Source organism: Aptenodytes patagonicus, chromosome 3 (assembly GCF_965638725.1).
Source record: "Aptenodytes patagonicus chromosome 3, bAptPat1.pri.cur, whole genome shotgun sequence".
Taxonomy (NCBI): Eukaryota; Metazoa; Chordata; class Aves; order Sphenisciformes; family Spheniscidae; genus Aptenodytes; species Aptenodytes patagonicus.
Genome location: NC_134951.1, coordinates 86,333,992 through 86,359,616, shown reverse-complemented (window position 1 = coordinate 86,359,616; position 25,625 = coordinate 86,333,992). Strand labels below are relative to the sequence as shown.

Below are 25,625 nucleotides of genomic sequence, written 5' to 3'. Positions count from 1 at the left end.
AAAGCATTAAGTGTGCATATGGTGGTGATGAAATCACTGTCTTAGTTGCACTTTAAAATCCTGACAGATATATTTTTTTTTTAGTTTACAGTCAAAGCACAGTTGCAAAATGTTTCACTATTCAATGTGAATGTTAGTAACTAAAAGAGACTATTGCTTGGAAGTTGTATATGTATATATAAATAAATGATGTGTAGAGAGGTAATATAAATATAATTGGTATTCAAATTGGTATTCAAAGTCATAGAAATCGGACGAGTCTATCACATAGATTTTAAAATCTATAGTTGTGTATTTTCCAAGCATAGGAAAATCTACTGTGAAGTTGTTTAGCCAGTTTGTTCTTTGTCCTGCATCAGGTGTGTGGCCGGTGGGGAAAAGGGATTAGGCAGCTACCTGCTTTCCTGTCCAAGAGCTCTATTTCCTTTGAAGGTGCTGCTTTCCCTCTTGTAAAAGGGGAATGGACCAGTGCTTCTGCTTTTCCTCTGCCAGTATACACAACCTGGGAACAAATTACAGCCCCCAGGGAAACAGTCTCTTACCATTCTAGGTTAGGGACAGATTGCTTCCCTCTGAAACAATAGGAGAAGCAAAGCAGAAATTCTCTCTCGTTTGTCCTTTGCTTCACACAGCCCGTTCTTGAAACGACCCATTCACGCAGCCTCCGAGTCAGAGTATTTCCTCATCCAGATTCTGTGACTGTATTGTTTTAAGTAGTTTTAATGTTTTTCATAAAACTAGTAATTACTGCAGTGTTTTAGCTTTTCTTTTTCAGATGTTCTTGTTCAGTAGTTAATGAACAAAACTCTTGACAGTCATCTGCGGAGAGTGGCTCCACTTCACTGTCCTGTTTTCCAGATAGCCAGATGATGGAGAGAAAAGAAGAAATGGTGGGAACAGAAAAGCACTGTGAGCAACTTCCTAAACAGGAAAGATCAGATGTACAAAGCCAAGATCGTGCTAGTACTAGTCCGGTGCTACCAGAGTCTGCCAAATTTGCAGCACTGTAAGGCCAGTTTACTTTACAATTTTATACTTCAAAGATATGATGTAAGCTGTTTTGTTTCACTGAGTAGAAATGACATAAACTTTTAATTAACCTCTCTTTCTTTTTGTTTTATTGAGAACAAGAAAAAAGTTCCTCATAGTAGTTTTGAAACATTTTTGTGTCAAGTTACCAGGGCAACAGGCAAAGGCAGATAATCTACCGAGTAACTTCTCAGCAAGACAGTTCTGTCTTGCAAGTAATAAGTGGACCTGAGGCATCTGTGCAAGATGAGCTATCTGTGGATGCAATGCACGTGTTCATAGATGAAAATGGTGAGTTTCTGTAGTTGGAATAATTACAATGTGTGCAGAAATTTCTTTAGGAACTTTAGATGACCTGGAAGGATATTTCTCTTGTCTGTTACCGATTGCATGTTTTTCTGTGTGCATGAAAGAAAAAGGTTTAGTAATTTAAAGTCAGATCAGCAGTAACTAGAGTTTTCAAAATCCACCAGTGACCATCACAGACCTGAGGCTTACACAGTGCATGAAGTTTGTCTTCCAAACATCATCCTCAAAAAATGCTGGTGTCGTGTTTTAATCTGGCAGGCAGCTAGACACCACACAGCCGTTTGCTCACCCTCCCCCAGTGGGATGGGGGAGAGAATCAGGAAAAGGTAAAACTCGTGGGTTGAGATAAAGACAATTTAATAGGACAGAAAAGGAAGGGAAAATAATAATAATGATAAAAATATACAAAATAAGTGATGCACAATGCAATTGCTCACCACCTGGTGACTGATGCCCAGCCAGTCCCTGAGCAGTGGCCCCGCCCCCTCCCAGCCAACTCCCCCCAGTTTTTTCTTCAGCATGATGTCATACGGTATGGAATGTCCCTTTGGCCAGTTTGGGTCAACTGTCCTGGCTGTGTCCCCTCCCAGCTTCTTCTGCACTTCCAGCCTCCTCACCGACAGAGCAGTATGGGAAGCTGCAAAGTCCTTGACTTAGTGTAAGCACTGCTCAGCAACAACTAAGACATCAGTGTGTTATCAACATTATTTTCATCCTGAATTCAAAACACAGCACTATACCAGCTACTAGGAAGAAAATTAACTCTATCTCAGCTGAAACCAGGACAGCTGGCTAGGCCAGAAGATGACTACTTTCTTTGCAGAAGAAACCCTGGTGTTTTCTGCCTTGTGAGTTTTGCACTGGCCTGGCTGGGCAAAACGTTCCTCCTTTTTACTGTTTTGTTCTTCAGCTGGCTCAGACTGAATTCTCTCTGATAAAGTGGTGGTGGTTGTTGTTCGGAGTTGTGGTCTGTTACCCCTTTCAAGAGAATTAATGAGTGACCTAGTCTTGCCCCATGCTTGTGCTTGGTATGCTGCTGCTCTGCAGCTATTCCTAGAGGCTGAAGCTGTAGTATACTTGGTGGTGGTTTGTTTGAGCTCTGTGTAGTGCCCTGTGAGGTACTGGCCCATACCTCTGAAAGGCAGCTGTCCCAAAAGCCTTAAAGGCTTAAAGCCCTTAAAGCTGCCTTCAAAACCAGTGTGGAATGAGTGCTCATGGTAGCTGGGTTCGTGACCCCTGAGATGCTTTGGTTTCCTGCCAATTCCTTCTGGCCCTGCTTGCAGCCCTGCAGCTCCTGGTGTGCCGTGGGCTAAGAGCAGCAGCTGTGAGTCAGGCAGATGGCACGACCTCTGGATCAATGAGCAGTGGCCCTTCACTTTTTGCTGCATATGCAAGGAGGGAGTAGCAGTGGCTACACTTTTAGCAGAATTTTTCCCTGCTTTGTACCTCCTGACCTCACCTTTGTGAACTGAAAGAAAAAAATCTGATGATTTCACATTTTACAGCGAACTTATATTGATAGATGGGCTTTGCGTTTACTTTACATACCTTTTAAATTTTCACTGTAACTTCTGTGTTTTGATTTGTCTCAGGTTTTCAGTTGTTCAAATGTTAATTTGCTTTCTGAAGTCTAAAATAAGCCTAGTGCACAGACTGAAGACTATATTTATAAATGTGCCTGACCTAAAATGTATTTTTTGTAAACTTTGTGTGTAAAACAAATGATCATATCGGTGAACTGATTTTTTTCCTCTATTTTCTAAAGGGGAAATTAGATCCTGTTATTTAAAGGCTGGCTGTCAGAAGGAAGGAAATTTTCGACATCAGCTATCAAATTGTGATTGTATTTCAAATGCTCAGTAAGTAAGCCCTTATTTTTTAGAAATGTTAAAAGTTTTTATTGCTAGAAGCTATGAAATTGATGGTAGCTGTGAAAGATGCATGTGAAGAGGAGTACTGGAGAATAAATGTGTTAACCTCTTCTAGAGATGTCAAAGCATGCATTTTTTTTTTCTGTTAAAACAGTGACTGCTTTGTAAGAATATTGATAAGGAAAAGTGAAAAAGAAAACCAGAACTGTCCAGTGTGCTTTCATTACTTTCTGGGAATAGCCAAAGTCAAGCGTGGCGATTATAAATAAGATTGTAAATAAAACAAAGTAAGTGGGACTGTTACTAGCTATTCTCTCAACCTTGTCTTGCTTGCTTCCCATGCTTGTTGGGTCCTCTGTAGATTTTTAGTGCTGTGTCGGTATCAGCCAGTGACACTGCTTCCTGTGGATTCTAGCAGCAGAGCCTTTCACCTTGCATGAAATCTCTAATGATAGTTTGCCTCTCTGAAAAGGTATCCAAACAATTTTCTTTTTTCAAAGGTCTTTTCATAGTGATCCACGTAAATCCCATATTCGTTACTGTGGTTTCCACACTCTCGTATGTGTTCTGTTGTTTGCATATCTGTAAAGAATTTTAACTATTCATAAGTATTCTTATTAAATAACTTTGTTTTTCATACTGTTATACAACATTTGGAAAAGTTGAGTGAGGGGGTGAGACGGGTCATTGTTAATAGTAAATATTGTTCTTCAAGTGTTTGGCTTTCAATGGAGACTTTTGAAAAGCTTGGGACCACGTTAAGAACAGTGTTAGCATTTTAGGATGAGAGACATGAGAATAATGCTTTTTAACAGTCAGTGGGCAAAGATCAAAAAAAAAAAATTTGAGTTCATCTGCAGTAGAAATGTTCTGTCTGTCTTTAGCAAAAAAAAAAAAAAACAACCCAACCTGGTAGAGCTCGGTTTTGACCTAAAATCAAACATTTTACTTTGGGGCTATTTAGCTCTTGCAACTTTGTTTCACCTTGCACAGAATACTCCCCTCCTCCTCCATCATATAACTATGAACTTGAATCTGTCCTAAATTCAGAAATAGTTTACAGTCCCCTGACATTTGTCAGTTAATCTGTTTTTTATCAAAAGAAGAACAATCTTCCTTCTCATATAAGAAGTCCTTCTGAATCTGTCTTTGCTAGATGCTTATGTGACATCTGTGTCTTCCTGTACTATGTTAAGTGCTGTTTTTTAGTTTATGGTTTGCAGACCTCTAGGGATGTGAATTATTTTTAAGGGGTCTGCTAAACATTGTTAACAAAAGCAAGTTCAGATATTCTTTGCAGCCATTTACATGCATTTGATTTCTAAAGATCAGCACCTTTGCTGGAAATCTTGGAGTACAGTGGCAGTTCAGACTGGGGAACGGAACAAATCAGCAGAGGAGTGGGTTCCCAGGACTGTTTCTGTATGGGAGTCAGTGGGAAGACAGAACACAAGAGCTTTTCCAAGAACAGAGCAGCGTGAAGGAAAGTACAAAGCAGAAGTTCACATGAAAAATAAGGAAAGGGGACAAGGGAGCATGAAGTGTGCTCAAGCTGGTTTTTGCAAGGGCAGTTTGTAATATGTTTAGGCCAGAGAGGTTAGTGAGAGCTGTTTGTTCAATGGGCAGTTCCTACCATGTGTGCATAGATTGAAGGGTAGCATGGGAAGGGGTTTTGTTTTTTCTTCATGTGTTCACCATCAAGTAACTTTGTATTTAGACAATATGGAACACTTGCAGCATATAGAAAACAGAGGGGCAAATCTGCTTTAAAGACAGTTCAGGAATGAGGCATCTTTCCTTCCCGCTTTCCCCTATCCCCGCCTGCAGGCTTTTGCACATCACTTATGTCAGGTTAGTTTCTTATCCATGGTTAAAGATAAGCCACATAATCACAGTTATTAACTGATGATTTATTACTGAAGAAAAAGGCAAATAGAATAAAATAAAGCACAAGGCATAATCAATGATCACTTCAGTTACAGTCTCTTCTGTATGTCTGTCTGTGGAGAGCTCTTGACGGAAATTATTCCCTTGAGGGTGGACCTTCCTCTGGTGGAGATGTTCGTTGTGCGAGTAGTCCATACCAACAGGAGATGCTGCTGGTACGAAAGGATATTAGGAGAAAGACACGGAAAGCACCTCTGAGGTGTCCCTGTCTTATCTCCCAGCCCATCAGAAAGTTAACTAAGGAGAAGATGATGACTGTGACAGTGCTTCTTCATGAGTACTTGAGACAGTGCAGAAACAACAGCTTTAGGCTTGGTGTCTGAATCCATTAATGAGCCATCCAAAATAGATTTTGAGGTCAAAGGATGCAGGAGAAAATTAATGCCTGGACATAAGAGGTGGCATCGTCCTTGAATAGGAGGGATAGGGTTTTGATCTTGGGGAGCCCAGATTTCGGACTCTAGAATAAGCTTATGGAGAACAATAGATAGGACTGAAGTAGATGTGTATAAGCTCTTAAAATGCTTTTCACCAATCATGCTTGCTTTATAGTGTTAAGATTAAGCTGCTCCTAAAGGGGAAAATGTCAAACTGAGTTGAGCCAGTGGAGTAACTATGTGGATGTGCATGGACCATGTCCTGATGTGCTCCTCTATGAGGAGGAGAATGGGCCCAGACCAGGTGATGGCAAGAGGCCTCTTGCTTTGGGGGTGTTGTTGGGAGAAGCAGCAGATCAGAGGCGCTGGCTTGCTAGGAGCCATGGGCTCTTCTGGGTAACACTGCAGCTGGTGAAGGGGGAGGCAACTTTCAGTGGGGATGGTAGGAACTCTGGCCGGTTTGTCAAGAATAGTGTAATTGCCTTATGAATTGGCCATAGGTAAATACCTTGTAACTAAGTTATGCAAAACTGGAGAAGGTATTTAAATATTACTCAAAAGAAGCCATTAAAGAAAGCCTTGAGGCAGACTAATGTTTAACGATCTTAAATTCAAATTATAACTTGCTATTTCAGTCTATTGAGTCCTACCATTGTCTGCTCCAGTAGTAAAGTCTTAACCGGTCTGGCATTTCACAACAGATTATTAGGAACTGAAATTAAAGTAGCATTTCTACGGCCTGTAAACATTTTTATCTTCTTGGCATGGCTTCTGAAATCCATTTCTCACAAATAATGCAAGATTTTAACAATGCCGCTCTGTCACAGAAGTGATGCTGTTATGGGTTTTTTTTTTTGTTCTTCACTTCTGCGTGCTTGCTGCTCTTCCTTTGCTTGTAAAGGGCTAGGTGGACAACCATGGATTACAATGTGCCAGAAAAAGCAGATGTCCAAGTTTGAAGGAGTCTGTGCTTTCTTCCTTCAGAGACTCCTTGACATTGGAAGCAATACTGTTTGAGGGAATTTACACTTTGTCTTGTCAAGTATCAGCAGTCCATCACCTCTTTTTTGGCTCTGCAGTGTTGTGAGATGATCTTTGGAGTATTCTCCAGTTTACCAATGTTAATATATATTCCACCAGATTCTAATTTTTCTTCTTTTTTTATTTTTTAGTTTTATTGTTTGCATTTTCAACTATAGTAGTTGTCCTAATGAAAGATACTACCTGTACCTGCAGTCCTTGTCCTGGAAACTTTCAGAGCTGCTCAAATGTAGCATAAACAGTCTCTTATTAATAATTTCTAAAATTATCCCTTAATTCTGCCAAAGGTTACTGAGAATTAGAATTGTTTCAAATTGTCTCCATATTTGTCCCTCACCAAATTGTTTCTCACCGGTCCAGGAGTCCAGCTTTTAAAATATTTAAAAACTGAAGTTAGCCAAGTTAAAGTTAAAGGAGGTTTTTATGTTGTAATGATCGCCAAAAAAAGATAATTCCTTTTCCATCTTAACCCTCACTTTGGCAGGTGATTCTTGTTACTGAGTTTGGTAAGTTATTTAAACATTGGCAGGTAGCTAATCAATTCCCCAATTATTGTCCATGTAATTACCCTGACTCCACTTTTGTCTGTTATCTTGCCAGCAACACCTCTTGCCAGCAGTCCCTGTGGAATAGGTTCTCTGCTGAGCTAATTGCCTCTAAATTTGATGCTCCCATTACCTTGCCAACTTCACCTCTAGCCATAGATTGCTTTGTGACAGGTTTTGACAAGACAAAGTGTAAACTGGATTCTCAGCTCATGGATTATGTTAGAAACTAGTTACAGAAAGACCATTTGAGTCTGTTTTGGAGTGAGAAATCGGAAACAGCTTTCTCATCCTGAAAACCATTCTTCTGCCCCGTTGCAGTAAGTTCTTTACCGGCCTTTGTCTCTTTTACAGTGAATCCTTAATGTTCCTATGCTGTGTGTTTTGAGTAGGTGCTTGGCTTCTGCAAAGGCAGATAAGGATGAGAAAGTTCACATTTGTGTAAAACGGATGCCTCGTATAAGCATGAACTGCCTTTTTGCATGGTTAGTTTGACTTCTCACCAGATGGCCACTAGGTTTACACCTTACCCGTATAGAACAGTTACAATTTCAAGTTAAAATTCTTCCCATTAGTTTGGTGATACAAAGTAAAACCCACAATCATTAACAAGAATACATCCTTAAAAAAAATGAGCTGAAAGAATGTATACATTAAAGTATTGTTAGAGGTGTATAGCTGTTTTCTGGGGTCAGGAGAAACAAGTCAGAGTTAATAAATGTCTTGCAAATAAGGAGGTGTCACTCTGACACACCTTTTCTCCCACTCTGTGACAGAAAGCAGACGTTTCCCAGGAATTTCTTTAATTACCTTGAATGTCTCTTGTAATTAAATAACTGAGTCAGTTTTGATAAGCAGTCAAAAAGATAAATGTGAGCTATCATGCTATCTAGGCATTACATGTAAAGTGGCTTATGAATATCAGTGAAAGCATAAGCCCCTAAAATTACAGTAATTACAATAGTAGAATTAATGATTTTTGCGTGAGTTGCATGATCTGTCCCCAGTACAGAAGCTAACAGGGCCATAAAATATATATCAATGCCAATATAGAAATTTAACAGCAATCATATATTCTGTGCATACTTGCTGTACAAGGCTAATATATTTTTAAATGTTTATTTTTTTCTAAATGTGCTTTCTTTGCATACTGGGGCCCTTGTTTAGAAGGTTGAGCACCTTCAGTGTGTGTGTACATACACAGTGAAGAAAAACGTGTCAGTATTTGATACCTCTCAGTAATGTAGCTGTCCTCAGCATGTGTATGAAATACTGCTCTGTCTTTCTAAATTATGTGGATATAAGAGGTTGATCTATAGGTATGTTGTCATTCCTGATTTCACATCTATGGAAAAACTCTGTTCAACTAATGTAAACTGTTGCAGTTTCTTTTCTCAAGTATCAAGTACTAAAATGATACACTGCCTGAGTGTATAGCCTGTATCTGCTGCTTTCGCTTATGTTGTGAAAGACAGAAAAGGTAAGCTTCCAATAAACTTGAGGGCACTAATGTAACACTACTATTTTGATAGTTTCTATGTATTTTTGCTCCTACCAGAAATGTATTCTAATTTTTTTACCGTGTGTAAAATTGTGTTCTTAGTAATGAAAGGAATAGTGTTTGGAGAAACCTTGAACACAACATCCAATATCAAAATATAATACTGCTAGGTATAAAGTTGTTAAATAACTGGCTATATTCATATGATAATCTGTGAAATGCTGTAATGATTATGCATTCAAATTATTTGTTCTTTCTGCTTTTCTGCTTCAAATAATTTTGCAAATATTCCCAATCAGGAATAAACTATCCAAAACTTCCATGGTACTGCCTGAAGCAGTTCACAGGCATGATAGCACTGTGAGACTCAGATGTTTTCCTCCATAAGTTTTACTGATTATCTATCACCATGATTTTTATTTCAGCATAGCATTTTGCTAGCTAATGTGAACAAATTTAATTTCAAGAAGGGCTGGATTTATTTCCAAAAAATGCTTTGCATTTTTCCTATGCTGTTTTGCTCAGGTATATTGCCGTCCATCTCTGACGTGTTCATGGGTATTCAGATCTGAGATGAGAACAGACCATTAAACATCCCTGAAGAGCGTGCCAGTGTAGGGTCATGCTAGATACCCAATAGTATTTATGGGTGTTTGAGCACTTTTCTCTGCATCCTTGCAATTTTTTCCATTTAAAGCAGAGAGCTTTCTTTGTGTGTGCAGACACGTAAGTGCTATGGTTAACTACATTTCAGAAAATACAGAAGGTGGTCCATACACAAAATCCTGATGTGGATATGTCCATGCCAACCAGGGAATGCTCTCTGTGTTAGCTAAAAAACTGAAATGTGTGTAGCTCCAAGGAAAAATGTTTTTTGTGGAGTTTTTTTTCTTGAGTAGGAAAAAAGCTAAGGGCTGCTTTTTGACGATAGGCCAATTCTGTCTCTCAAATCAAGTATTAGATCTTCTAAAGCCAACTGGAGTTGTGCGCGCACAAGCTGTGGAAGCATTTGGCCAATTATATTTTTTCAAGAAATACTCTGGGTTTTAGCGAATGCAATTTATAAGAATACTGCTTGTATTCTTGAGCCCATTTCCTTCTCTCCTGTGTTAAACTCCTGAGAAGAAAACCATATTGAAACTCCCAATTCTGTGCAGGATGGTATCATTATATGCACGTATTGATTTTCAAGAGAGAGAGTTGGTGTCTCTTCAGAACAGTCCAAGTTTTTACCAACAGCGATTCAACTTTGTGATGCAAAAGTACTTGATTCATTCAAATGCATGTATATTTAAGTGCTGGACCTCTTGCTGCAGTTTATCCCTTAATGTGTCTGGCAACAGTCAGCAGTAGCCATAAATTGCATCAGGAGGCTACTGTGCTGCCTATGTGTAATAGAAGCTGGAGTTTAAAATAAATATGTAAGGCCACAGAAATGGATGTATGGCATGCAGCTGAAATATTTGAGAACTGGAGCAGAAAGAATGATTGCCCAGCCCTGAGGAAAAAAAAAAATCTTTCTATCTCAGCTGCAGATTCTCCTTCCTGCCTAAGTGACACTTGGGCTTTCACTTGAAATTGATTGTATATATACACCTAACTTGCTGTATACCTTTAAAATAATTATTTTAGTTTGAGCCTTCTCCTGCTTTCTTGGTCATGTATATTTTTTAATTTATGTATATAATTATTAAAATAATATGATTTTATGTATGTATATAATTGTATTTATGTATGTTTTATTATTACACATGGGTCACCCATACCAGTACAATTCATGCATTCATATTGCACTTTGCATCTTCTGAGCAATTGGTTTTCTAAACTCCTCACTTTTTTAGATGAGGCTCTGACACTAAAACCAGGCTTCTAAGAAGCTATATAATAGTTTGAGTCTAAAATGCTTTGCAGTACAGATAGAGAACTCCATTAAGAAAAAAATTTTTGCTTAAATTTTTTTGTTTGTTTTGAGAATATATTTTTTTTTTTGGCAACAGCAAGGCCAATAGGTTAAAAAGAAGTAGTTGCAGCAAAATAGTGACTAACAAGTACTAAGAAAGTAATTTAAGTTACCTGCCAGTACAGCTGTGGAGTGCTAGTGTTTCTGGCCCCAGGCAAAAGAGAGAACTTCAAATCAATGAGTTAATGTATTTGATTTACATTCACATCCCTGAATAAGCTGCTTGAGTGCATTATACTATATGAAAGTATCTGAATGCCTTAGCAGTACTGTATGTCTCCTGTATAAATCCATTAATACTTTAGCATGTTCATTTCTGGAAAATTCCCTGAACCTTTGAGGTTTATTCCTCATAGGAGAAAGTAGACTTATAAGCAGATTTTTTAAAAATTATTTTTAGTGTTTCATAATGCCATTTTAGAATGACAAAATACTGTATCACTAAAGCTTATTTATATTTCTCAGCAAGGTGACCCAAATAACAAAGATCGCCCATTGCTTTAGTAATAGGCTGCTGACTTGTAAAGATTTTTTAAAGCTGCTTGGCAGGTTGTGCAGTTTTGCAGCCGTGCACATTTTGAAATGGATAAGACAAATATTATATAGTTCCTTTTGGGATTCAGTTATTTCAGATGAGCTGGTCACCTGAGCGTAGTGCTGCTTGAACACCTAAATGAGCGTGGTGTGTGCATGTGCGTGCTGAAACTGGTAGTGTTTGAATTATAAGGAAGCCATTGATTTTTCTGAAGAGTATTCTTTGCAAACTCAGTAGCATTTTCCTGCTGGCTTGCTAGGGACAGGAGAAAACCCTTGTGCTAACTTGGCCAGTTAAAATCCTTTCCTGCATTTGTAGGGCTTTTTAGCCTCTCTTTCAGTCTGTGAACACAGGGCAGGGAAGTGAGTGTGTTCAACAGAATGCCACATGATGGCAGCAAAATCCTGCTCAGGACTAGGAGCTTCGGTAGTCCTTTAGCTTTTGGGACTGGCTTCTCTTCTCTCCCCTCACCCTTTCATAAGGAGAGCGAAAAGGGATGTTTTAAGACTCTGGAGATAATGGAACCGTGCGTGCTGTTAATGCATTAATTCTAGTAAAGCTGCATCTTCTCAAAATGCATCCTCTAGTTTATTGGCTAGTACATGCTGTTTGTTTTTGAAGTTGTTAGTACATTTGTCTTTGCTCTGAAATGTAATAGGCTTACAAATGATCAATTTACGTGCTTGTTATCAAAATAAAAAAATCTGAATACTGAGAAGTAAGAGTGTACCGAGTGGATCCCATTCTTACACCTGAGTAAGAAGGCATTCATAACTTTCTGCCTTCATATTGCCCACAACACTACTGGTAACACGCTTTACAAGGCCTTTCTGTCCATATGTAGTATCCGACTTAATGAATGTAATAGGAACCACTGCTCATTTTGTAGTCTTGCAAAACTTTAACAGTGATCTTATATCCTTTTCTGTCTATTATGTCAGTAAATCAGTACATCCAGCTTTCCCATTCTGTAAACCTGGGTATTCTATCTTATTATCATTAGGGGTGTTGTTATTGCTAGTTAAAACAAATGCCAAAAATCCTCTCCAAATCCTGTTGCATGAGTAGCAAAATGCGAACAAGATTTAAGAGAGATCTTTAGCTTAAAAGTAACCACTAAGGAAGGTTAAAATATGTATTCTGGATTAATTGTATTCTTATTGAAAGATGATGTCTACCTGCTACCTACTGCTGCCTCAGCAGCTTCTCACCTAAAATGGCCTCCCTGCCATTTCATGTCCCAATCACTTTTACACCTCATCATACAGGCCTCTTGCTACATCTCTACTCATTGCTCACTAGGTCTCCACTACAAAGCTGCCAGCACTAATCCGACCAGAGTATTGCACAATTCAGGACTGAGATTAAACCCACTAATTGTGGATACTGCTTTTTTTAAGCAGCAGATGATTTACAGTTCCCCTTTGTACTACCAAATAACAAGACTTAAACTAAAAAGCAACTTAAAGTATGTAAGAAAATTGAAATATGCAAAAGTGATAGCTGCGTTAAGACTGGATAATTATGTGACAAACCCGATCATAGCAAACATGGGGAAAAAAACATGAAGAGGAGTCATCCCTTAACAAAGGGCATGACTTAGGCTGGGTTGTATTTGAATGGCTTGGGCCAAATTGTCAGTGGTATACGGCAACTGTTACAGACTAATCAGGAAGGGAGAAGGAAGATTTTTCCAGTGCTATGTGGTTATACTAAAACATTCTCAGTGTTATGTGATTGCTCAACTAGCTTATGTTTACTCAGTGTTCTTACAAAACTGAATTAAGAGCCAGAAAAAAATTCCTGACTTTATGACCAGTTATCAGTAGAGGGTGCTGTGTAGCTTTTGCATTTAATCTGCATAGGTTGTATGTTTATCAAAGATATTTTTAGTTAATAATTTATTATTCAAAATTTAGTTCAATTATACCTTTGCTTACATTAGGAGTGTGGTTTACTGTAGTAGATCTTGATAACATTAATTTGATTCTGCAAATGAATAGATTTTCTATTTAGTAAGATTCCATGTTATACTGCGATCAGCTCTGTTATAATGATTTTATGATTAGAGAGTGTTTGCTCCTATTTATATATGGTAATAAATTTATGGAATCTAGTTTATAGGCTTACAAAAACACAAACACCACCATCGCATTTCTTACTGGTATATGCTGTCAGTGTGATAATGATGTCATCAGATGAGACATACAGCTTCTAAGTAGCTGTGCAAGCAGTTCAGCATTGGGGGGTAGCAAGTGAATGTCAGAAGGAGGTTGTGTGGAAAATAGGGATAAAGAGGAAAAAACTAGCAAACAGAAGCTGAGGGGAACGGAAGATGAGGAAAGTAAGAAGATACAGAGAGATGAGGCTGATGAATAAAAGGCATAGGAGGCAGATGAAGGCCAGATGACGGCTTCTGATTTTGGAATTGTTGCTTTGCTAGCTCTGCCTTCCCAACTTCTCTGCCCTAATTGCCTTTTCAGGCCCATGAAGTTTCTGACTTTTTCCCACAGTCAGTGTCACAGCTGCTTGCGGACTCTTCTGCCAGTTGCTGATAGGTGGAGCTGTGAATTTTTTCTATAAACAGAAAACAGGCTATGGGCTCTCTTGGCTTTTTGATTATCTTCAAGTCTGGTGGGAGATGATTTGATCTCTTAAGTTTATTCTTGGAAGAAGTCTTATGAGTAAAAGAATTTTGATTTCTGAGAACTGATAGAGCAGAGTACCAGGGGAATATCTTGGCCTATCTGTCTGTCCTTCTGCCATTTCCGTTCTTGGTAAATGTGGGGTAAAAGACATGGTCCAATCTAGAAATACTCTTGACTCCACTTGGCTTTTGTAAAAAGACAGCTGAAGATGCAGAAAGTTATTGGAGATTAGCTCTTCGTTTAGGAAGGCATGAGCAGCCACTGTTCTATTCCCCTACTGTTTTGTTGGGTCGCCTTTTGGGCAGGAATTCCCGGGGTAGTGTTCCTGCATAACCTGGGCTACATTTGCCTTTTTCCTGCTGTGAACAGGGAGTCCCAGGTTTGCACCCACAATGACAAGGAACAGGACAGCTCATCCTGAGGAAACAAAAATCCATTGCTTTCCTTCAAGCTGGACAAGGTCACCCTTGAGTAGGGCACTTCAAAATATGCAAAAGGCATGGCCATATCTGTGGGAATCTTCCTCCTGGGAGGCATGCCTCTAGGCTTCCTCCCCTTTCCTCCTGCCTAAATCTTTTGGTTGAGATCCAGGATTTGGATCAGTTCCCATCCCTTCTGTACTCTTTTGTTATTGACTGCTGACAAGGTGCTAAACAAGACCCACAAAGGAGATACGTTCTTACAGAGGGCTGCCTTGTGGCTGGGACATCAAGTGGGTTGTGTTGGACCAAGTCCTCATTTCTTAGTACTGTCCAAAGGGAACATGTCAGCTGTCCTGACTCTGTGGAGCAGATCATGCTTCTGCCTGTAGCAGGAGGAGTGGGGAGTGCAGGGGAAGCCATTAGGCTCAGGAATGTGGGGCGCTGTCATTTCTACTCAGCTCTGCCGGAGTGGCAGATGGTGAATATCAGGTCTGGGATCCAAGCCTGATGGTAGTCAAGGCTTTGAAAAAACTAAACTAGAGATCAGAGGCAGGATGGCTCCTCTGGTGACATCCTGAGGCTGCTGGTGTTCCTGTTGGTCCAGGCAGAGCTAGCAAGTCCTGGAGGGGAGAAGGAGAGAGTGTGCACCTTTCAAGCTGTTTGTGTGACTCTTCAGTCCTGCTTCTAAGTAATCCAGACATTGAACCTTATCCCAGCACAGCGCTAGCCACTGCAGCTTAAGTTAAGAGCCAGTTATGTGCAGGACAGCTACAATTTTAAAGCCCCTTTTGCTGAGCTTAACAAGGGTTACATGACAGGCTTTGGGAATTGGCACTTAAAGGCAAGAAAGGTTGAGTTGACTAAAATTAATAAGGTAGCTTGGGGGCAAGCATAGGGTATGCAAGATGAGAGTTTTATTCTTTGCCCTGCCACAGGCTTCCTGGCTGACTGTAGGCAGATCGCTCTAGTTTCTTCCTGCTTGTCTTTCCTTCATGGAAAACAGGAACAATAGGTATTGGCTACCTTGCATGAGCACTGAGGTGCTTCCACCTCATGCAGATATGAAAGTAATAAGGGCCCAAGGCAGGCACCCAGAGGCAGGGGGGTGATGAGCTCAGAGCGGGGTGCCTGATGTATAAACCCTATTTGGAAGAGAATAAGCAAGAAGTATTCAAAATAGGTCTTTTGCCCAAATAACAATTATTTCATTTCAGTATAGTTCTTGCTGAGACCCAGTCAGTCATGTCATGGTAGCACACCATTTCTGCAACCCAACAGGTATTACTGCTGTAAGTCCAGAAGATTTCCTCAAGCAAACTGTTTCAGTGCTGTATCTACCACGTAAAGCAGTAAACACGGGGGGGAAAAAAAGCCAGCATCTTGTTCAGGGCTCTCCCAGGGTGAGTTTATGCTTAGTACGGGGGATACCTGAGCTAGCCGTATGTAAATTAGCTCATGTATTGTTGTCATCTTGCTAGGGCAGAAGGAAGTTCTTGTAGCCTGAATTCTCAGTAGGGTAAATTAGTACTCACTGAGTTCAGTGCAGGTGAGGCCAGACTAGCTTGGTACCTAAATGAGCTTGTTTGAAAGCTAATCCAGGATCTCTGCAGTAGCTACCCTGCAGTTTTGCTCTGTAGATATGCAGCTCTTGACCTGAATTATTGTCAGTGGACAGAAAAAGGCACTTCTGAAGTGTGATTCATTGTAGGTGTTCATCTCAGGATGAGAAAAATTATGATACAGAAGTATCTGTTTCTCTGCAGCGGATGTAGTAGACCATGTGTATCTGAATTTGGGTGGTAACTGCTTTGTGGGCCTGGGCTAGGTTTCAGGTATGGAGGTGGAAGGCTCCATGTCCTGTGAGCCAACTGGTAATGTAATTACAGGCTTCCTCCTGTAATGTTTCGGAGATACTAGGAAAATACTGCTTCTTAAAACAGTCTCTTTCCTTTCTCCCCTCTCTGCGCAGTGAAATACAGTTCAGCTCCTCTAGTACTACCACTTCAGAGAGCCAAGAACCGTCTTCCGGGGATCAAGCAGCAAGCGCGCTTCAGCAGCAGCTCCTACTGATGGTGGCACGAAGGACCCTTTCAGAAAGCCCACGGGTACATTGTAATATCTCAGTTTCTAGCATTTTGATAAACTGCTTTATAAACAAATGCTGCAGGCTTGTTCCTGAGACAGTTTCATTGATTTTTCTATACTACTTTTCCTGGTATTGCTCGTGTGGGAGAAGATGTATTTTATGTTGATGGATGCAATTCAGCTGCTTTCTGCTGACACTGAGTAGTGTCCTAGGGGAGTACTTAAAGACTCCATCACCTAAAAAGTTGATCTTCTATCTTCGGTCTTATTTCATTTGCAAGAAAGAGGACACAGCTGTTAGGATTTTAGACACAGCACCAGATTTTAGTAGTATAAAGTGTTTATTCCAGATTCATTACTATCCTAAAACCTCATGTCTGGTTTCACTTTTCTGAATCAGGCAACCTGACTTCTGGATGTCTGTTGTGGAATGTCAAAGCCACCTCCTCAATGCAGCTGGTAAAAGAAAAAGGCCCTCAGAGTTCAGTTTGTATGGTAATATGTAGACGTACTTGAACTTTACAGTGTTTGGGGGTCTGTGACCAATGGCTTAAGGCTGTAATCTGTTTTTACAATTCCTTTTGTAATAACTTCAACCTTTTCTTTTTTTCTGTGGCAAATTCTAGTTTGATATTTATGAATAAGCTTAAAATGCCAGTTAATTATCTCTCATCTTAGATTTTGCACAGGAACTTAAAGCTAGAAGCAACTTGTATAAAGGAACTATTTTAAATTAAAAATCAGGAAATTGTCCTGAATTGTGTATTTCAGATTTGGACAGAGACTTCCATCTAAAGGCTCAGATGTTTTCCAGATATTTATAATCTTGTAAACTGCCTGTAAATCAGAGAACAATTATCATGCTCTTTTTTTTCCTTTTCCGGGAAAACTGCACCATTAAGAAGTATGATATATTGCTCAAGATCACATAGCAAGTTTGTAACAAGGCTGGGCAGTAATTTCAGAACTTCCTGGTTTCTGGGTTTTTTTGTTTTTTTTTTTTTTTTTTTTTTTTTATTAAACGTGAAATTCTGAGCCTATGTAAGTCAGGAAAAGTTTTGTCATTGATTTCAGTGAAGCTAGGGTTTCAGGCTGTCTCTGACACCATATAAACTTATGAAGTGAATTTTTATAAGCCCTTTTTTGATAGGAGGCACAATTAAACTTAGTGACTTGCTCAGGGCTAGTCAGGGAGTTTCCCAAATGCAGCTCCAAAATCTGACTCCAGCCCAAGTACTGCAAGCTTCATGTAATGGACTTCATCCAAACGTTACAGTTCCTCAGGAGCCAAAATGTTCACTTATGCGCTCAGTTAAATACATATTAAGCTGTTCTGAGGACTGAACAATCAGATCCTTAGGTGTTTTTAATGGACTCTTTGCCACCATTTTGATTTTTTTATTTAGTTATAGTGAGCAATCTAGATTAGATGAGTGAATTTAATGATTGCAGTTGATTGAGTTTCACATTACTTTCTGTTGGGAAATAGGACCCAAGAGAAACAAAACTATGCCAGTATTAGCAACTGTAATATTTTAAAATACATTTTTTTCTTTAAAAATGCCCCAACTCCATAATTAAGCGACTTTTTACAGTGGTAATAGAAATATTAAAATTTGGAGTACCTAAACTACTTTTAGATTTTACAATCAGCATGGTGAAAGGATTGCAATCAGTCTCACAGCTTTTAAATTACTTGGAATTGTTAACAAATGAAAGAATGCCGAACAGCCCAGCATCCCCTGGCATGTTTGAATGCTCAGAAACATGAGTGAGTTACTGTCCTGTGCTGATAGTGGCTGAGCTACCCGGCACTTGTGTGGCTGTACGCTCTTAGTCAATCAGAGACATGAGTTAAAATGCATAAACTTGAATTTCTTTCTCCAAAGCTTAAGCTAGCCTGGTTTACCTTATGTTGGCCAGCAGACTGAGGATATCAATGAGTTGGTTCCCAGCTGACATGCAGCAATACATTAAGTCACATGTAAATTATGTGTAAAATTCCTTTTCCTGGAAAGTGAAGATTAGAAATTATGCCAATAATTTGAGAGAAAATTTAACAATTCCTTTGTGCAGGTGGACAGGTTGTTTAAAAATCTGTGTTTTTCTGACAGTTACAATTCAAAAAGGTGATCAGTTATTTCACACAGAAAGCCCCTTCTCTGACTAGGAACGTTAATCAAACACAAATAATTCTAATGTAAACATTGCCTAGAGTTCCATAATAGATATATTATCTAATATTGATCAATTATCTTTAACAATGGGGGGGGGGGGTAGAAGGAGGTTGAAAACCACTAGGCTTTACACTGATTAGAAATATCAGACAAATTCTTCTTGAAAGAAAAATATCCCCCACCCCCCAAATCAATTATTGGTGTACTTTGGAAAGAAATCACTGCTTTGCAGAGGTTTTTTGGTTCTGTTGTCTAGCTTTGCAGACTTTGGCTGATGGTCTGTAGATAAGCCTCCCTCCCCACAAGTGTTGGTGAAGGAGTGCAGGTGTAGATTTGGAGGAGAACTGAAATGCTGTTGTTCAAACACAAGCAAGAGGAAAAGTCCTTAGAATCTGACAAAAGCAATATTCAAAAGGAAGGATTTATGATTGTGATGGTAAGATTAGAGACTCTTAAACTAGTGACGTTTATGCTTGTTTGCAAATTTTTTTTTCCTCCTCTTGCTGTTCTTGAGGATGCACACCTGATGTGGTATTAGAAGCATCTCAGGAAAGATAAACAAAGCTGTGTTCTGGAAGGAGAGTTGTTAAGTCATGCCTCTAGGCCTTGAAGCCTACTTGATATTTTGATTAAAAACAAGGATTTGTCCTATCATGTGTGGTTTTGTGTTGTGCTGTAATTAGCCTGACGCATGGAAAAATCTTCAAAAAGAAACTTTAGGCAAGAAGTGGATTGGGACTAAAAATAATTATTTTTTTAATGAATATTTATGTTTAAAGCATATTATAACTGTTGAGCTCCACAATTGATATAGCTTCTGTCCATCTGCAATAATTAAGCTGGTGTGATATCTGTTTCTAATTTAAAATGAAGAAGAAAAATTCTCCCTCTATCCCTTTTAGAAAAAAATAATAATCTGAAACTTCATGTAAATTTGGCCTTTTAAACACCTGTTTTGCTGGCAGCCATATGTCAATGTGAATGTGTGTTTTGTATATTTCTGGTTTGTTTGTTTTTAAAGCAACCTAGCCAGGACCCTGAGGATTCTTCATGTTCTTCAGCACAGCGGAAACTGAACAGGCAGTTTTACAGATTTGTTATATTCCCTGGCAAATGGATTAAAATCTGGTATGATCGGCTTACCTTGTTGGCATTGTTGGACAGGTAAGCTGTTTTAAAACGCAACTCCATGTAGTAGTGTTACAGTGTGTGGCTCCACATGTATAAAGCAATGCAGATGACTAGAGAAGGAAAAATTGAGCATTGTATTAGTGTCTTAGTTGAGTAGACAGATGCTTGTTTGCTTTAAGTAGAAGAAAATGTTTTTCTTCAGAGTTAGTTTTGGTGGTTCTCACTACCATTCATCTTCAAGCAGAGACTTTCATTCGTGTGAGCACCAGGCCTGTAGGATAGTCTTTAATTTGACTCTCAGCTGTTGGATCCAATGGTTCTGAGCTTTCTGATGAGAAAATCAGTCTTTTGAGCAAAAATACAGAAGTGGAAGGGTCCCGGGGTATTGTAAGCCAAGTACTCCAATCTTTTTAAAAAAAAAAAAAATAATAATTATAGAGTGAATATTCAGGAGGGGATCTTTCAGCTGCTCCCTCTGTTCCAGTTCAGTTTTATTTGTTTAGAGAAAATTTCTTGTCTTGGCATCTCTCCTTTTTCTAGTCCCTCAGTTTCATTTGGCATCGACTCTTCAGGCAGTGCCCTTTGCTATTAGACCTCATGTGGTAATCTGCCAGACTACTAGGAGCTTCAAAGATGTTAGCCTACATACCTAATGGCTGCTGGCTCTCCTATCTCTGCTTATGGGTGGGTGCTATGCCATATATGTTAATACGGGCTCCACAACAGAAATGTCAGATGACAGTTTTACATGCTGCAGAAATCAGGCTGTATAGTCAGAGAGCTTAGGTCCAGAGCAGATACTTATCTGTGGTGTCTTATCTCTGTGTTTCAATTGCATGGAAAGTGTCTGCTGATAAACTCTTTTGTTATAGCCTGAATATTAACATTGGTTTTTATCTCAGCTTCCATGTTCTAATAGAACAGATAAAACGAATAAAACATCAGATGCAAATTTGGTCTTTCATCTAATTCTTTGTTGTCAGACATACATTTTTCATTAAATGAATGCCTTATTTCCTCATTTAAAAGTGTTTGGGGTTTTTATTTGTTTGTTTTTTATAAACATACACTTGCCTATATTCAAATCGGCTCCACTGTGGAATTCTATTTGGGAAGCGAGATTGGAGGGTGCTGGACTTCAGTGCACATGCCTCTTTTCTATACATTTTAGCTATCACAGTGGGGAAGGTCTTTGGCATGGGGGTGAAGTACCGTTGAACATGGAAAGGTAGTTCTGGGAGCAAAACCTCAGATTCTGTAAATTCTGGTAGCTCCAGCACTGACAGTTCATACCAGCTGCAAATGGACCCCTAATGAATATATAAATATTTGTACTTCTCTTAACACTTTTATTCACATAGGACAGAAGATATAAAGGAGAATGTATTTGCTGTCCTGCTAGTCGTTCTCGTTTCACTTCTTGGATTCCTGACTCTGAATCAAGGCTTCTGTAAAGACATTTGGGTTCTGTTGTTCTGTCTCGTGATGGCCAGCTGCCAGTATTCTCTCCTAAAGGTAGGGCACAAGTTCATATCCAATTGCTGAATTGTCTTCTAACTTCTACGAAGGCAAAATTCTGTAAGCAAACTTTTTTTTTCTGTTCTGTTTTTAGAGTGTTCAGCCTGATCCTGCTTCACCAATACATGTAAGTCTCGGCCAGTATAACAAGTCTTTCTCCTTTATTATCACTTGTGTACTGTGAAACAGTTGGCTGTTCAGTGAAACACAGGTATAAGTAGTTTGCTGTTCTAGGTGATTTATGAAAATAAGGAAGATGATGTCTGTGATTTTGAGACTTTGTACTACGTTTAATGAATTTGAAGCTAATTATTTATCACTGCTATTAGAAAAGTGCTTTTTCTTTAAGCTAAAATATGCAGTAAAAACAAATGCATCTGGACTAGTTTGCTGAAATTCAATCCTGTGGCATCAGACAACCTTTTTCTTTCTAGAAATAGTGACTGAAAATGGCAGAAGTTCCAGATTAGCACTTCAGTCATTGGTCAGTTGGGGCTTTAAATCTTTTTTTTTGAGATTGGGGATTGATTTTTTTTTTTTTTTTTTAAATCTGGTATTGCAGATGTATTTCTCAACAGTATTATTAGCTCATCAGATGGCACAGGTGTTTTGCTTTTGTTATAATATGGTCACAGTTTCTGTGCTTGTGTCCTGTAGAAATGGCCAAATCTGTGGGTGAACGCAGGCTGTAAGGATCTTTGCTGGTTGCTATTTGTCTGTTGAGTATATCCAAGAAACTGAACTCTGACAGTGACAACCACCTTGCAGAGAAACAGTTCCTCACCCAAGTCTGTCCTCATTATAGGACTGGTTTAGGAGCATCATCCTACAACTGCAACCTGACCCCTCCATCTGTCGCAGTGTCTCTGCGTTCTTGATTTGCGGATCTTGGAAGACGTTTCAGTGGTCACAAGGTCCCTTGCTTGCTTTTACACCGACTACTTAGTTGCTCACATTTTTTATTTAGCTCTTTGAATGTTTTTGAGGACGCCCTCTCTTCCCTCAGGGTTCAAAAACAGCATGTTGAAAACTGCAGGTCTGCTGATTTATTTCCCTTTGGCAGGGAGCAATTATTTTTGTCAGTTTAGAGGCTAGAAATACAGGCTGAACTTGAAATTGAGGTTATTTACAAGTGTATGCTAGACATTTCACTGAGATGGATTTCAGAAGATTCTTAGTTTCTTTTCCACGCCAGTTATTACGGGGTGAACTTACGGTATTGTCAGTTATAATGCATTCACAGGAAATACCTGTCTGTGTAAGAAGTAGGGAAGGCAAATAAACAGCAACTTACGCATTGCAGGGTAATATTTTCAGTACACTAAAGAAATACTCCTACCTCAGTAAAAAGTTGGTTTTTTGGGGACTAAAATAATATTATTTATCAGTTCAACTAGCACGTGTCTAGACATAATAATGTGAACTGTAATCAAAGTTTGTGCTTATTCAGACATTAGTAACATGTACATTTGTTTAAAGTGTGTAGCAAACAGTTTAATCAAAACTTCATTATAAACCTATCTAGCCCATATTTTTTATAGTAATAAAGACAAAGTAGCTAATGAAGTTTAAATAGAACATTTTTTGTGCAGAATCCAGGTTTGCATTTCAGAGTCCCACAATACTGTTACAAGTATTATTCACCATGTTGTATTCTGTGTGTCATGCAGTAGTGTAGCAAAGTAACAATAGGTGTATTCCCATCTTCCTTCCCTATGCTTTCCTAAAACTTTGTTTATCAGGGACATTTTCTTGCAAACTCTGTGGTGCACCATACGAACTCCAATGGAAATAAAATGTAGAGAGTTTTTCCACAGAGGGTTTTAAAGGTGGGAGGCATTAAAGTTAAACTAGAAGATTAGCTATTTCTACATTATATCTTTTTAAACACATAGGTGTTTGTGAAGGCTTGCTTGAGCTAAGAAGCACCATGAAAAATAAGACAACAAGAAGGCAAGAAAAGATACTCTATGTACTGTTTCATAATTCATGTCACTACATTAAAATTAAAGAGAATAACATCTCTTGATGTTAATGTAAGGATGCAGAACAGCAGAGGGACTAAAGAATGATCAGTACCATGTCCATGAATGAAAATGCAGATGAGATTTTTCAGTGTGAAACAAACCATTGCGAGCCACAGATTTGCACACTGAATTAATTTCTATTCTTGGATCCATGAGTAGCCGCTAACGCCTTATGTTATCCATGCCTGCCAAGGAGGTTCCAAACTTCTTCCCTATCTCTCACATGCAGACTTTGTTACTGTTTGATGTGACTTTGTCATCTCTAGCCTATAGCATTTCGAAAGACTCTGTTTTAAAATACCATCCAGTGAATTCAGAAAACACAGTGCCTGGGGATGCAGAAAGCTTTTGTTCTGAATTCCTTCCGAATGCCAATGTATTCACTTCCTGGTGTTGAGGAAGAGCTTGCTGACTAAATCCTATAAAGTCTGGTAGTCTGGTACAATTTCATTGGAGAGAAGATTATTTCTTGCCCCATACCGTGCTGTGACAGCTAGGGTCTCCGAGTTGAACACTGTCTATTGTCTGTATACTGTTATTGTGGTAAGGGATGAATTTCAATATATAAAGAACCTATCTAACTCAGCTAATGTTTTGAATTTTATATTCATTTATACTAATTTTATTGAATTGTGATAATAGCTCTGTTTTGTTCAGCTTTGGTGTTTAAGTTGGAACTTCCCAGGTTCTACAGCTAACGCTGGCTACTGGTGTTTATCGTAGCTGCAGGTTTAGTACTGTTGCCTGCTACAAGATGAGAGCCTAATTTTCCTGTCAGACTGTGTTTTAGCCTTTCCAGTTCTGGTCCATTGGGGGCTGGTGGCCTTTAGTTGCTGTTCATACAGGGGTACGTGGTTCTAGGATGGTGAAATTTGGGAACAGCCTCCTCACTGGAGTGGTGGGGAGAAGAAAATAAAGTTCATCCCAAGTGTGAGTTGTATCAGTTTATTAACAGCAGAATATAAGTGAGGTGCCAGTGACTGTGGGGTATTAAATTCAGAGATCCAAGAGATCCTTATTGTGTGCATTTCAAGGTTTTAGACAAGTGGCTTTGACTGCAGAGTTTCTTGATACTGGTTAGAGGCAGCAGCAGATTGGGCAATAAAGACTGTGTCTGTAGTAAATGGCTATATTGAAGGATCATGAAAGCTTCTCTCTAAGTCCCTCATAAGACACCTGTATAGCTCAGGATCTAGCTCACGTTTACAAAGGCATTTGAGCTTTGAAAGATTGCAGTCATGCTCTTAAGATTTACAGAATTGCTTGCATAACTTCATTGTCTCGGTCCCATTACCTGCCAAAGCAGATAGCTAAGTCAGTTGGGTAGCTACCATAGGCAGTTTCATAAATCCCATAAGGCACTTAAAAAGTATTTTTAATTTGTCCCTGTGAGCTTTTCTGTAGAACTGAGCACACACACTTTTCTTTTTATATAAAGCCTTCTGTCTTTTTCCTCTTGCATGTGTGCACCCACAAATAAAAAAATCATTAGATCTTTCTGAAATTTCCCCATCAAAATGCTTTGCAGTCCAAAAGTGCTATTTTACTAAATGGAAGTGTTTGTGAAATTATTCTAGCTTTGTTGAAAATTTTAATATTTTTATCAAAATACAAGATGTACCAGTACTGTGTTTGTAGGATGTGAATATGTTTCTGAAACATATTAATGAGAAACATGGACCTGAAAGTCAGTGATGTTTTTTGGCAGACTTAGGGAGAGGAAGAGTTTTCACTGAAATTTTTATCAGTGGAGAAAAAAATGATTGTTCAACAAATGAGATGTAAAATACAAAAGGATTCCTGCTTCATTATTTAAATTCTTCTGAAGGAGAATGCAGAGTGGAGTAGTTTTGCATGCCAAAATTTGATGAGTTTGTCTAGTAGAACAAAATGAGCCCTTAATATCTAAAATATCTTGTTGATAAGTTGCACTGCCACATGCCCATTTTGGTGAAGGGCTGCCTAGCTTGGCCTGTCAGTGGCAGGCACAAGAGGGCTTCGCCCCTTTTTTTTGTTTGTTTTAAAAACCTTGAAAAGAGGAAACGTAATGTCCATTCCCTGGCTGTGGCTTTCATGAGGTGATGCACTGTCCCAGTGATCTCTCTCCTAGAAGGTGTCTGCTGTTGTCCTCAAACCAATCCTGTTCCAAATAATGTCCCTCACACAAAGGATGTAAATGACAGTGAAATACAGCACTAACGCTCGCAGCAGTTCCTTTCTTGTGTTACCTGTTCCCCAGATGTGGGGACTGGAGTCTCTGTTGTGCTCTGGGAAGCTCATTCAGCTCGAGCACATCCCAAACGGTGCAACAGCTGTGCAGCCAGTGTCCTTCCGAGTGCATCACTGCTGCATTGCTTTGCTCCTGTCAATCCGATAGTAGGCAAGATTTCCTTTTCGGGATTCTGTCTCATTCCCCACCTGTCCTGGTTTCGGCTGGGATGGAGTTAATTTTCTTTCGAGTAGCTGGTACAGTGCTGTGGTTTGGATTTAGGATGAGAATAA

At 39.1% G+C, this 25,625-nt stretch overlaps 1 protein-coding gene across 1 annotated transcript in view; it reads left to right on the top strand.

The window, feature by feature from the left end:
• The window catches only part of PCNX2 (pecanex 2), a 160,360-nt gene that overhangs the window by 21,715 nt on the left and 113,020 nt on the right, over positions 1 to 25,625 (top strand). Inside the window, exons 6-12 of the mRNA XM_076334126.1 lie at positions 859 to 1,006; positions 1,175 to 1,320; positions 3,104 to 3,197; positions 16,155 to 16,290; positions 19,469 to 19,611; positions 20,940 to 21,093; positions 21,191 to 21,223. Coding sequence (XP_076190241.1) covers positions 859 to 1,006; positions 1,175 to 1,320; positions 3,104 to 3,197; positions 16,155 to 16,290; positions 19,469 to 19,611; positions 20,940 to 21,093; positions 21,191 to 21,223 — 854 coding nt within the window. The remainder of the gene's footprint in view (positions 1 to 858; positions 1,007 to 1,174; positions 1,321 to 3,103; positions 3,198 to 16,154; positions 16,291 to 19,468; positions 19,612 to 20,939; positions 21,094 to 21,190; positions 21,224 to 25,625) is intronic.